This window comes from Lepidochelys kempii, chromosome 26, assembly GCF_965140265.1.
Source record: "Lepidochelys kempii isolate rLepKem1 chromosome 26, rLepKem1.hap2, whole genome shotgun sequence".
Lineage (NCBI taxonomy): Eukaryota > Metazoa > Chordata > Testudines > Cheloniidae > Lepidochelys > Lepidochelys kempii.
In genome coordinates this window covers 11,901,736-11,914,269 of record NC_133281.1, presented here as the reverse complement: position 1 = coordinate 11,914,269, position 12,534 = coordinate 11,901,736, and the positions used below count along the sequence as shown (strand labels likewise).

Genomic DNA, 12,534 nt, shown 5'->3' with positions numbered 1-12,534 from the left:
GTCTCCCACCAATACAGTGATCCAGCCCAAAGCTACTTAGATTGCTTACAAGATGTAATGTGCTGGTCAAAATATAAGGTGGAATGGCTGTAAGGAATTATGGTGTGGTAGGAGGAGAAGGAGAGAACTCAGAAGCATCACAAAAAACATAGCTGAGTAGAGAATTAAGTGAGAATCCAACACATTTAAGAGAAAGGAGCATTGGGAATTAAGCTAATTTGTTGTAATATACAGAAGGAGGATTTCATGGCCTGTGACCTCTTATGCTTCAAGATTACACTTAGCCTGAAGGATCCCGGGGTGCCTACATATGTAACACCCCTGAAATGCAACTACCTCACAACTGGAGGACAACAGCTGGTGCACAGCATGCTGCAGACAGCAGGGAGAAAGGAAATTGTGTCCACGGACACTTATGCAATTCCTGTCCCTTCTGAAAAGTTCCCTGAGATGACTAACGTCTAGGCAGAGCAAACAGGCCTCAGTTCATAGAATCATAGAACTGGAAGGGACTTTGAGAGGCCATCTAGTCCAGTCCCCTGCACTCAAGGCAGGACTAAGTATATTATCAGTTCTTAAAGTCTCATCTCAGAAGCGCACACACACACAATGAATAAATTCCACAGAACCTTGCTAGATGGAAAGGCTGCATAGCTAGCCTGACACTGAAGTGGCTCAAGGCTTGATTACCCACGCCATCTTTGAGCCACGGGAGTAGTGATGAGCACACGACGCAAGAAAACAACGTTTGGTGGGGGCAAGAGAGTGATGAAAATATGAGTGGCAGTGTCTGAAAGACGGAGTTGTGTGACTTGTGACTCACACGTACGTGCAATCACCAATACCCTTGGGTATCAGTCAGCCCCCCCCCCCCCCCCCGGCGCGCAGCTAGGTAAAATGTTGTGTGCAAGCCCTTGTGGTTGTGAAAAGGGCTGGCACGCAGCGACGGAGAAGACACGTGCGCCACGGAGCACGAGCTGGGGCTGAGCTGGCAGCACGAGGGATCCCAAAATGGAGACAAATGCTTGGGCGTTAACACGTCGTGGGTGGCGGGGGCTGCGCTGGGGCTTCAGCAGGGAGGTGCGCGGACGCTGGGATCTTGTCCTGTCGGCGCTGGGATCTGTGGCCACCGGTGCAGCCCAGCCGATCCCCGGGGTAGCTGCGCTGGTGCAAACAACGCAACCGCGGCGCCCACCGTGTCCACACTCGGGGTCTGCTGGGGTCTAACTCCAACCCGGGCCAGGCCCTGAGCCTACATGGGCTGGGCACTGCAACTCGGGACAAACCCTCGTGGTTGGGCCCTGCCATCTGGTTGGTGTGCGGCGGGGGGGGGGGTAAGGGCAAGACTGTGCCCTGCGGGGCCTCTCCAGGGGCCCCGCCCCAGCCCAAAGAGGGGCTCAGGGGAACCCCATCGCCCCGGAACCAAGCATGCGGCGGAGCGAGTTCCCAGCCGGAGCCGGAGCGGGGACGGACGGCCCACCGGAAGTGCCCGGCGGACGGTTTTTCTGCCGGATGTGCGTGCCGGCTGGGGGCTGAGGCCGCGGGAGCCGTTGGGGTCCGGGCTCGGCGGGATGGTCCGGAGCCGCTCCAGGTCCCCCCCGCGGAGGGGTGAGCGCCGGGGGAGGGGGCGGAGATACCGGGGCGCCCCCTGCAATAGAGGAGGAGGAGGAGCGGGGGGGGCGGTCTCACATGCACCGTCCGCCTGGGGGGAGGGAACCGCTGGTCCGCGGCCTACGGCGGGGGGGGAAACACCTCCCTGGAGTAGGGGGAAGGAGCCCTTGATCTTTGCCCTGGGGGTCAATGGAAGTCCCCCCCCCTCACCAAGAGAGGAGGGGAGGCGTCTAAATCCTTGCCCAGGGTGTGTGGGAGACATTAGCCCCATCGTCCAGAGACTGGATCTTTGTCGGGGGGGGGGTATTACCCCCACCCAGAAAGGCAGGACTCCTCTGATCTCTGCCCTGGTACAGGGGATGAGTTAGAGATCGCTCCGCAGCCAGGGGAGGGACCCCATGAAGCCAGATAATGGGGAGACCTATTCGCATATGGGGGTAACAGGGGAGCTTTGCCTCCCTCCAGGAGAGGGGATCTCTGATCCCTACCCTGATACAAGGGTGGAGGGGAGATGCACCACAAAGCAAAGGGAGGGGGCCGGCTGTTAAAGGAAGGGAAACGAGCCAGCCCTAGAATCCAATCCCCCTGTGGCAGCGGCTCGCTGACCAGCATCTTGTCTGTTAGGAGGGATGGTCCCTATTTCTACGTTGGTAATAGAGCCTTAACCGTTTTCCTTTTCTTTGCCTCTGAAAAGTTGAACTCAGAATTTTGCAACGAGTGCTGTCGTGCGTTCCTCATCTTTCCTTCTCTGCTCTCGTTGCTCTTAGGACAATCCTCTTTACCGCTGAGCAAGTCTTGAGGTTTAGGGGATGGAAGAAATCCTTCTCCCCTTCTTTTAGTTTTAGTCATGACTGATATTCCCTTATAAACACAGGGCTTTACTGAAGCTATAACAAGGGTGGTGATAGTTCCAGCTAGCCAACACTAATCAGCACTCCCCGCTTCTTTCAGAACGTAGGCGCTCTCGTTCTGCTTCCCGGGAGAGGGAGAGGAGGCGACGGGAGCGTTCGAGGTCCCGGGAGAGGGACAGGAGGAGGAGTCGTTCCCGTTCCCCGCACAGGAGGCGATCCAGGTGAGAAAGTATCTGAATTATCTGAAGCCAATAGGCAGAGCTTCTAGCTGACAGCCCCATTCTCCCACTGTTCTTATTGGTGTAATTCTTACTGTGATATCAACAAGGTGACAGGGTACTTCCTTTCCGTGGTGTGGGAAATGGTTTTTGGGTAGGCTGAGGGGAGCAAAAAACAATTCTACAGTCAGACAGATCTCACGGTTAGGAGGCTCTTTACTAATATTTAGCCTGTGTTGTCCTTTACTTAACTAGAGCAAATGTGATGAAATTATGCCTCCTTGTATTGTTTGTTGGTTTGTTTGGAGTGCGTTAGCACCTGTGGTCTCGTCATGGGTCAGGGCTCCATTGTGCTAGGTGCTGTACAAACACAGAACAAAAAGATGGTCCCTGCCCCAAAGAGTTTACAGTCTAAGGGTAAGATGAGACAACAGATAAAAAGTGTTTCCTTGTGCGCCCCCTCTGCCTGTGTTTAAGACAATGCCAGCCATTGTAACACCACATAACCATTATTCTGCTTCCTTGCTGTCACACGTAAAGCTGTAGGTGGGATTGTAGTTGAGTGTTTGTTGTAGATTCAACCTCCAGCACTTGTTACTGTGTTAACTGCTGCAATAGTTTCCTCTCTTGTTGTTAGATTGAAATCTGTACTTGTGTGAAATTCTAGGTCCCCGAGGCGGCATAGATCCAGCTCTTCTTCGCCGTCCCGGCAGAAGGAAAGGCGAGACGATGAAAAGAAAGAAAACAAAGATGCCAAAAGCAAAGAGCATCAGATCACCGGTAACAGAGCAGAGTCCTAACCTTGGGAAGCAAAGCTGGCTCTTGCGGCTTTGTGTTGATCTTACCTTAATGTGTAGAGAACCAGTTAAAATCTACTGGACTTAAATAAAATTGGTAAATGGAGTAGATGCCTGTGAAAGTGAGGGCCTCTGCAACTGCATAAACCAGGATTACTAAAGGCAGATGCTAGTCAAATTTTCCTTCGATTATCCTTTTTCCATCTGCGAGTGCACCCCAGCCCTGGACCCATGCAACCCTTTTTAATAATACTTTGCCCTCCTAGGCCCTATTCCATGTGCTTAGTCATAGTTAATGCACAAAAACTGTTCTGGAAGAGATATGAAACCTCGTGCTTTAGGGCACAATTCAGTCACTAACTAGTAGGAGTTAGGATGTAGGGCAGATCATCTCATGCTGCCTACGGTAGGGTTTCTGGCATTTTCCTCTGAAGCATTTAGTGCTGGCCACTGTCAAAGACAGGAACTAGATAGACTTTGGGTCTGATTGAATTTGGCAACTCCAGTATTTCTGCAATTGGTTCTTCAGGGGCAGGCATTTGCAGCTTCATGGAGGTCCATGAACTGCAAAGGGACTCCATGCAAGACCGAAGAGTCAGCCCTTACAGATCTGATCCCAAGATCTAAGGCCTGACTGTGTCTTTAAGAGGATCTCTAAGCACTTTACAAATGTTAATGAATTAGGCAGCGCACGCACAGGATGAGGTAAGGAATTTTCCCCATCTGTATAATGGGGCAGAACTGAAATACAGAGTAGTTGTGGTTTGCCTGGTATTGTGCAGTCCATCCAAAGCACCAGCGTGGATCTTATCTGCATTCCTAACAAAGCAGTTCACTTTCCTCTCTCATCTGCGATACTTGCTAAGTTTTGCTTTTAAAAAAAGGGATCTCAAGTATATGTGTAAAAACCAAAAAAGAAATTGAAACCACATTGTCTCCCCTAGAGGAAGTTTCCCTTCCATTTTCTGTTGCCTCCCATATCCCACCTTAATCGTCCGTCATTGTATGCTTCTAGTTATATAGCTCTGTCTAGCTATGTCGCAAGCTCCTGAGGGCTGGGATCTTGCACTCCTATTCATCTGTAAAACATCGTGCACACGTGTGGTACTGTGTAACTAATACATTAGTAAGACTGAATTTAAAAATAAATCTCAATTTCCCTGTGCTCTTCTTGCCGTTCTCTTTGCTCAGTTCTCCGCTAGCACAAGGGTTGCAAACACTGTAGGGGAATGTTTGTTTTTCTTTGGCATTTAAAAGCAAAGGAACTTGGGAGTATTTTCATTAGATATTGTAAAAACAGACATCTGCAAAACCTCCATTTTTGGGCCAGATCTGACCTTGCGTTGTTCCTCTACCCCCTGGACCAGTTTTCTGTTCCAGAGCTGTGTTTGGTCAGACCAAAGAGCCAGTTTTGCAATACACATAGTGGTTTTGTCATACGCACAAATCTTTATTCCCTACCTTCCTAATCAGCATGTTCAATAAGTTTCCATCAGGTGCCTGGTAATTTTTCCTAGTATTATATTTCATATCCCTCTTGTATCTTTCTGTCTTTTCAGAAGAAGATATGGAAGGCAAAACAGAGGAGGAAATTGAGATGATGAAAACAATGGGCTTTGGATCCTTTGACACAACAAAAGTGAGTGGACTGTTCCATAGAACTTAAGTAAAAAGTCCTGACCTTCTTCCAGATTATATTTACAATTCATTCTTGGGTATAGCCAAGCTATCTTGGTAAGTTTAGGAAGATCCTTTACAAGAGGATGGAGGAAGGTTCGCTGTTTTGCTGTAATATTAAATCTCTCAATGTTACAGGTCTGTGTCTCAGCTTTTCAGTTTGTCAGTAAGTAGCAAGAAATAACTCATCAGTGTGTTGAAACATTGCATCAGAAGAGTATTGTTGATAGGAACTACAGAGGCGAGACAGTATTGATCTTATAATACAGAATTAGCATGGGACTTCAACATACTGGTCATGATTGGCAGCTCTGCCCCCTTGTGCTGTGAGCCCTTGAGCCCTCACAAGACAAGTAAGGTGGGACCAGGTCAGTGCTGTGCTGGGACAGAGGGGGTGTTGCGCTGGATCTTGAACAGATACCCCAGTGTGGTGCTGTGCTTCTAATGGTACTGGCTTTCAGGTGAGATGTTAAACCCTGTGGGTTTCCGAGGGAGCAGAACTTCCTATATTGGCTTCTATTGTGGAAAAATGCAGATGTACTGATTTTATTTTCTTGTCGCTTGCCTCTACTGCTTTTGATCTGCTAGCTCCTGGCTACAGCCCCACAGTATGGAATTCTAGTTGCAGAGCTTGGATCAGTCTTTTAGCGTGACTCTATACTTCTCCCTAAGAGTGTGATCCTGCAAACACTTAATACTGGTCATAGTGTTTACTACCCTATTGGTGCTAATTAATCATAACTGTATGCACCACTCATGTTATAGCACCTTGTAATCATTATTTGCCCCTCAGAACTCCCCTGGGGGTAGGGTGGTATCATCCCTGTCTTACAGATGAGGCACTGTGGCACACAGAGGTTAAGTGACTTGCCCAGGGTCACACAGGGAGCTTGCAGCTGAGCCAGAAATTGAGCCCAGGTCTCCTGAATTACAGACAAGTGCCCTATCCAGTAAACCATCCTTCCTATTCCTGATGGGTACTAAGGCCCCTTTTACTCAGAGCCCTGGGGAGGCCTGGTTACAGTGTATAAAAACATGTTCCAACTGTGCCTCCTATCCATGCTACAGCCTTGGTTAGACAAAGCTGTATCCTGCCACTGTTCTTCACGGCACCCCCATGGAAGCAGGTGGGAGTTAACACTGAGCTTTGTGATATGATGTGACCTTTGGAAAGTGATTAGGTCTGTAGTTAGTTGCTTCTGAAAAGGGGGTTTGCTCTGTTAGTTCCATTCATCTGCATTGTAAAACTAACCTAGCAAAGATCTGGAAAGTTGGTACTAACTGGTTTCAGCTTACATGCAGTGTTGCTGTAGGCTTCAGTCTGTGTAAGCTCGAAAGCGCGTCTCTCTCGCCAGCAGAAGTCGGTCCCATAAAAGACATTGCCTCACCCACCTGGTCTCTGGTTTCAAGTTGGCTTGCCCTAGAGTGACATACCCTGGGTTAGATGTGTTGTTCCCAGCTCCACAACCTGTGCCCTTGTGTTGCTATGCCTCTTCCTAAACAGTTCTCTGTAAAACACACTGAGTTTTGGAGCTCTCTTTCCCATTATATCTTTCAGGGGAAGAAAGTGGATGGCTCTGTAAATGCCTATGCTATAAACGTGTCACAGAAGAGAAAGTACAGGTTTGTGTTTCTACCACTTGGACAGACTTGCTCTGATTTGGAGGCTGTAATATCTGCTGCCTGCATGGGTATGTTGGGGGAGACATAATTTCTTTTCCAGGACAATCTGATTCAGAGAAGGCTTTGTAGTCCTGGTGAGAAGTATGGCGGTCTTTTGGGTTATTGACTGAGAGGTCATTCTCATTTGTATTGAGGAGTGCTTGTTGATTTTACACCTCAGCAGTTGTTATACACTACTCAAAGCAAATGTGTTTCTATACACTACTCGAAACAGATATGTTTCTTGCCTCTAGTTTCTCTAAATCTCCATTGCTAATGGAGAGAGGAGTGAACCAAAGAACAAAGGTGCACTTGCTCCCTGTTTCAATATATGTAACTTTGTACGAAGCTCAGATGCTGTGGCAGTAAACACACTGTAAACACTTGGCTAGAGTGGGACAGAATGTCACTGGGACTCTTCTCCCCCTGCTTCTTGTAACTGCCTGAAAAATGTAGCCTACCTTCTCTTTTTTGTGCACCGTGCATCTCTAAGTTAAACTTAAGCACCAGTGAAACATACTGTATTGATGGCCCTGCGGACTGAAGTCCTTTAGCCACTGAACACAAACAGCCTGGCAAAGGCATGGCAAGTTTCCGAACCAGTGTGCCAGAGCCTGACATAAGCCAGGTTTGCACTTAATCTTTTGTCAATATAGCAGGAGTGTGCTATCTGTTTTGCCAATATTTCTAAACTGGCAAAAGCCCTAGAGCAGATCCAGTTGTACTGGCATAAAAGTGCCTTTGTCAGTATAACTTATTTTGATCACTACATCAGGAAAAGCTATACTGGTAAAGACCTCCCTCTCTCCTCTCTCTCCCTCTTTTTTTTTTTTTTTTTTTTTTTTTTTGGTGTGTGTGTGTGGCCAATATAAGCTCAGTCTAGACATGAAGGGTTTGCTGGTGTAGACCTGATTGTAGTGATTAGCTCCAGTGGTTGGGTGAGTTCTCCATGGCTCATTCAACCATGACTTCTTCGCTAAGACTCCCAGCAGACATACCAGTTAGTGCCAATCCTGTTTGGTATTTCTCAAGAACACCCAGCTCATGTCACATGAGGCACGGACAAGCTGTCGTAGAGTGGGAGCAGCATTCTGTCCCAGCCAACCTGTGCTGGATTTCCACCAGCACTTTAATAAACACCAATCCCATATGAGTAGATTGGAGCTGCTAAAGCTCATCACAAGTACAGACAATTAAGTTCTAACTATGCTGATTTCTTTCCCCTCATCACAGGCAGTACATGAACAGAAAAGGTGGATTCAACAGACCGTTGGATTTTATTGCTTGATGTCTAGTCTTGTTACCTATGAAGAATGACATCTGGAGCACGAATGGTTAATATTTTATTGTCTCGCTGTGACTTGTGTGTGCTGGGGTCTCTGAGACAGGAACTCAGCTTCTCACTGTAAAAAGAAATCAGCTTATTTATGAGAGTCCAGAAACGCTTGCTTTGCCTGGGAAGAGAGGGTAAAAATGATGCTTTCTCGAAATGTTGGGTTTGAATATGTTCAGGCCTGTTTTGTTCCCTGTCAGGACTTTCCTGTTAGATGTATTTTTTCATTTCTTCTCTGAGTTTTTTAAAATAACGAAATGTTGTCAGTTACAATAAAAACCAGTATATATTTACCCCCACCCCAGAATTAAAATATGATGGCGTTGCTCAGGAATAAAGCACCAGGGAGGAGGCTGCTGGAGATGTCTGGGCAATTATTTGCCTGTCAAACAGAGGGATAAATCACTGTGAAGATAAATCTGGTTGAGGGTTTAAAACAGAAACAGAATTATTTTGAAAGTGTGCTCATGGGAGAATGTTGAAAGAGAACTGTTTTCCTAATTTAAGATCTCCCCCCACCCTTACTTTTCACTTATCCCTTTCCTTACTAGTTAATAATCAAAGTTGTCAAGAACTACCGAGTAGGATAGAATAGCATAGTGTCAAAGGGTTGCAGTGAGTTTACTTACTGTTTGGCTTGGAAAAACGTAACGTGTTTGAATATTCCTCAGTTTTCATATTTGTTTACAGATTTGTTACTTAAAATTCTTCTTGAGGCTGATGCTTCTCTGAGCAAAGTTAGGAGGTAAATCTGGGTTATATTAAAGACCCAGAGGTGAAACATTTAATCCTTCCGCCTTCATTGCTTACTATGCATCTAGATTATTTTTATAAACAACCATTTTCAGATGCCATGGTTTATTTGCTGTACCATTTCACACACATACCAGCAGGTGGCAGCACATGGAATGGCTAATTTTTCAAGTGGCGGCTTAAAACTTATTCGTAGAGTAGACCACACGCCCATGTGACATAAAACGCCTAATGAACACCTCTGCTCCCATTCGCAGTCATGTAGACCACCTCTCCCATTCATGATTGCATAACGTCCCTGTGGCAAATACCGCCATTACTTTCATGGCAAAGGAACATTTGAAAAGTGCTGCGTGTATTTTAGCTCTTCCTAGTTCAGTGTTTGTCCTTTGGAAAATATTAATCCTGCTCTCTATTATTCTTCATCTCCTCTCTCCTCTGTCTGTGGGACCTGTCTGCTGTCTCTGAACCACCAGCAGCTGATCCTAAACCACCAGTAGTCTGTGGACTGAGGTTTTGGGAATGTCTGATCAAAAGTTTGATAGCTCTCACATTATGCAAATAGTTAAAATCTCTTGCATTTATGTACTTTTTAACCTCTGAGACTTGGATAGCGAATAGCCTTTGCCTTAGATGACCTGTTTTTCTTTTTTAATCAAGCTAAGTATTCATGCCTTGGCAGGTGAGATTGTTTCCTAAAGCCCCTCTGCTACTCCATCCTTCACATTTTATCACAGCTTTTCCAGTAGTCTCCATGACCATTGACAAGCAAAACATGATTTTATATTTTCCTTTCCCCCAACTAATCTGACAGCGGGAACAATCCAGATTAAAGTCACATGTGCAACCCTCCAGTGACCTAGAATGGCATTAGGATTTATTCAGCCCACACAAATAAATGTAGGGACCTGACACTAGTAGGATGCCACGCAGTCAGAAAACACTTGTGCCAAGCACAGTGTGAACCCTGGTAATGGAGACTGTTGAAATTGGGCAGGCAAAACCAGTAAACAAAGGTATGGCCAGAGCCTGTTTAAAACAGTGAGTAAAGATCGTACTGCATATAACAGAAGACTGAGGAAGTTGACAGCCTGCAATGTAGAACTGCCAGTCATTAGATGAGGAGGAAGAAGATTTTCAAAGGCACAAATAAGTTTCAGGTGTTCAATTAGATTGATTTTCAGTTGGTGCTGGTTGGCTAAGCATTCTTTGTGTCTTCAAATATCTCCCTGAAGTCTGGAGAGGGCACGCCAAAATACCCTACAGAAATTTCTTTACAATACCAAAGACCAAAAAATGATTTGTCTGTTGAACACTCTTGAAAAGAACCTGCATTTATGAGCGATGCTGTATGTGTGTTGTCAGGTTCTGCTGTGTATTCTTGAACATATAAAATCATGCCTTGTTGGATTTCTTTTAGAGATGTGGGGGGAAAGAGAGATCTGGAATTTTACATGCAAACCCTGAGAATGATGTCTGAATCCTGCACACAGAAGTCCAGCACTGTGGGTCACAGTAAGGAACCTAAAGCCTGTAGAAAATCTAAATGTCTAACATTGTCTAATTTGTGCTGGCTTTTGTAATTTTTTTTCCCATTGGGAAGATTCTGTTTTACATGAGGACAATGATATTCCCCCACCCCAAAACACAACCACAGCGGAGATGAAGATGTTCTGTTAAAGCTCATGCCTGATTCTTAATCTCAGGCAGGATTCCAGTTTTCTACTGGGCCTGTGACAAACATAGATTAAAACAGCCTAGAGGTGAGGGCAACGTCTTTATTCCAAGGTTTTATCTTACCCTAAGTCTTGATTAGCACAATATAGCGGGAGGCCTCTTTTTTGCTGACCTCCGATAAATTCCCTCTGGTTGCCTGAACCATGTCAAGTTAGGATGTGAAATAGAGTATTACTACCTTAAATCCTTAACTGATTGATTAAAAAACAATCATTGGCAAGTGTCTGGTTGTCCTAGAACACTATGTCCTGGTTTGTTGATGAATTCTTCACCCTCACCTCTAAACCTGGGAGGTGACTGCTGCCTGAGGAACTCCATACCAGTGCAGAAACAAATGTTCCTCGTCAAGCACTAACTTATCTTCTCTGTGCATTAGAATCATGTGATGCTTCTCTGGGAGATCATTGTCCTGCATGTCTCAGTGAGGTGTGGGCTAGGGCTAAAGCAACTCCAGCAATCCTTCTATAACAATATAAAATAGCTTAATTCTAGGTGTTTCAGGAATCCACCTGCAGTTAACATTGTACTCCCGACCCCCCCCCCCCATCCCCCAACACTACTAGCCACATGCTTTGAGATGTAGCTTTGCCTGACATTGTCCTTGGAAAAACTGAAGGACTGAAAGCCATGGTATTATGTTCATAATAAGAGAAGAGGGTTTGCTATGCCCTCTGTCACAGTGGGAAATCCCCAATTCAGGCAACATGGTTAACAGATTCCTAGGGACCTTTACTAATGTATATTCCTACTATCTATCAGAGTAATATTGAGCCTCTACTCTGATGTTGCCTAACTAGGTATCCTGGAGACTACTGAGTTATTGGAAGTGTAGCATTATCAGCTGGAAGAAAACATACAAATTTTTAGAGGGTTAGGTAGACAGTGCTCTGGAGAAGCAGAAATGAAGAGAAGGTGGGAACAGGCTGGGATACACAGGAGGAAAAAACCTAAGAATAGGTGAGGGGAGAGAGGCACAATTAGAGAATTTTGTGGGGTTAGCAAGAGTCTCAGGGGAAAGCAAATATTTGAACTAGATGAAAAATAGCAAAATGAGGCTGGAGGGAATACAGACACTGAAAAAGACCAATACACTAAGATTAAATAGGAAAAGTGGAGGCTAGCAAGCAGGAAAGAAGGAGAAAAGGCAGGCATAGTAAGTTTTTGTGTAGACCTGTTTGCTCTAAACAACTGTGACTTAATGGTAGTTCAGCTATTTGCAGCAACATCAGACATGCTCCTCCCTGGTATTTGGAAAGAGGAAATTGACGATCTTTGACTGTTGTGAGTTCCCCCTGCTCTTTCAAAAGAGCAGAGGTAACCTGCCTTTCTCTGCTGCTTCAACTGCATGCTATTTTCTGTGGTTGCTTTTCATGACTCCATTTACTGATTGGTTTTTTAAAAATGAATCTGAAACGTAGTTGTCCCTCATTTACATGTGTCGGTTATGGTCAGTGAGGCAAATGTTAGCCTGCTTGTCTGAATGCTGTATGCAAGAGAACACCTGCCAGTCACTTCTGATCATGTAAAAGTTGTTTGTGCACTTCCTTTGTACATGAAGTCATGATCTGATAGGACATGGCGTGATTTTCAAGAACAGAAACAAAGCATGTACAGCAATCTATGTTTTATTATGTTGTCAGGTTAAATGGTCAAACTACTGTTTAGATTTATATGTCAAAGTTCATACCAGAGGAATCATTTAGGGCCAAGTTGCAAACCCCCAGTGACAGGTGGTTTCTTGGGAGGCTGGTCTGACAATAATCAGTGTGTGCTCATTGTTTGAACCAATTTACTGAGTTGGAGCCTTCTCCATGCCTATCGTGCCCTGTTCTACTGTAGGCACCTTTACCAGCGCAGTTCAGCTTTAAATAATCACAGATTGTGGCAGAAGTGTT

At 45.6% G+C, this 12,534-nt stretch overlaps 1 protein-coding gene across 2 annotated transcripts; it reads left to right on the top strand.

Annotated features, from left to right (window-relative positions):
* The first annotated feature begins 1,496 nt into the window (after positions 1–1,496).
* Positions 1,497–10,878, top strand: SNRNP27 (small nuclear ribonucleoprotein U4/U6.U5 subunit 27). Of its 2 annotated transcripts, XM_073324893.1 has the most exons (7): positions 1,497–1,608; positions 2,563–2,683; positions 3,348–3,460; positions 5,037–5,116; positions 6,713–6,777; positions 8,050–8,150; positions 10,323–10,878. In XM_073324893.1, exons 1-6 carry the CDS (start codon positions 1,572–1,574, stop codon positions 8,102–8,104), a joined length of 471 nt encoding a protein of 156 aa, XP_073180994.1. In that variant the 5' UTR covers positions 1,497–1,571; the 3' UTR covers positions 8,105–8,150; positions 10,323–10,878. The 2 variants fall into 2 exon arrangements, with proteins under 2 accessions (XP_073180994.1, XP_073180993.1); XM_073324892.1 differs by lacking the exon at positions 10,323–10,878 and having other exon boundaries at positions 8,050–8,448.
* Positions 10,879–12,534: the final 1,656 nt, after the last annotated feature.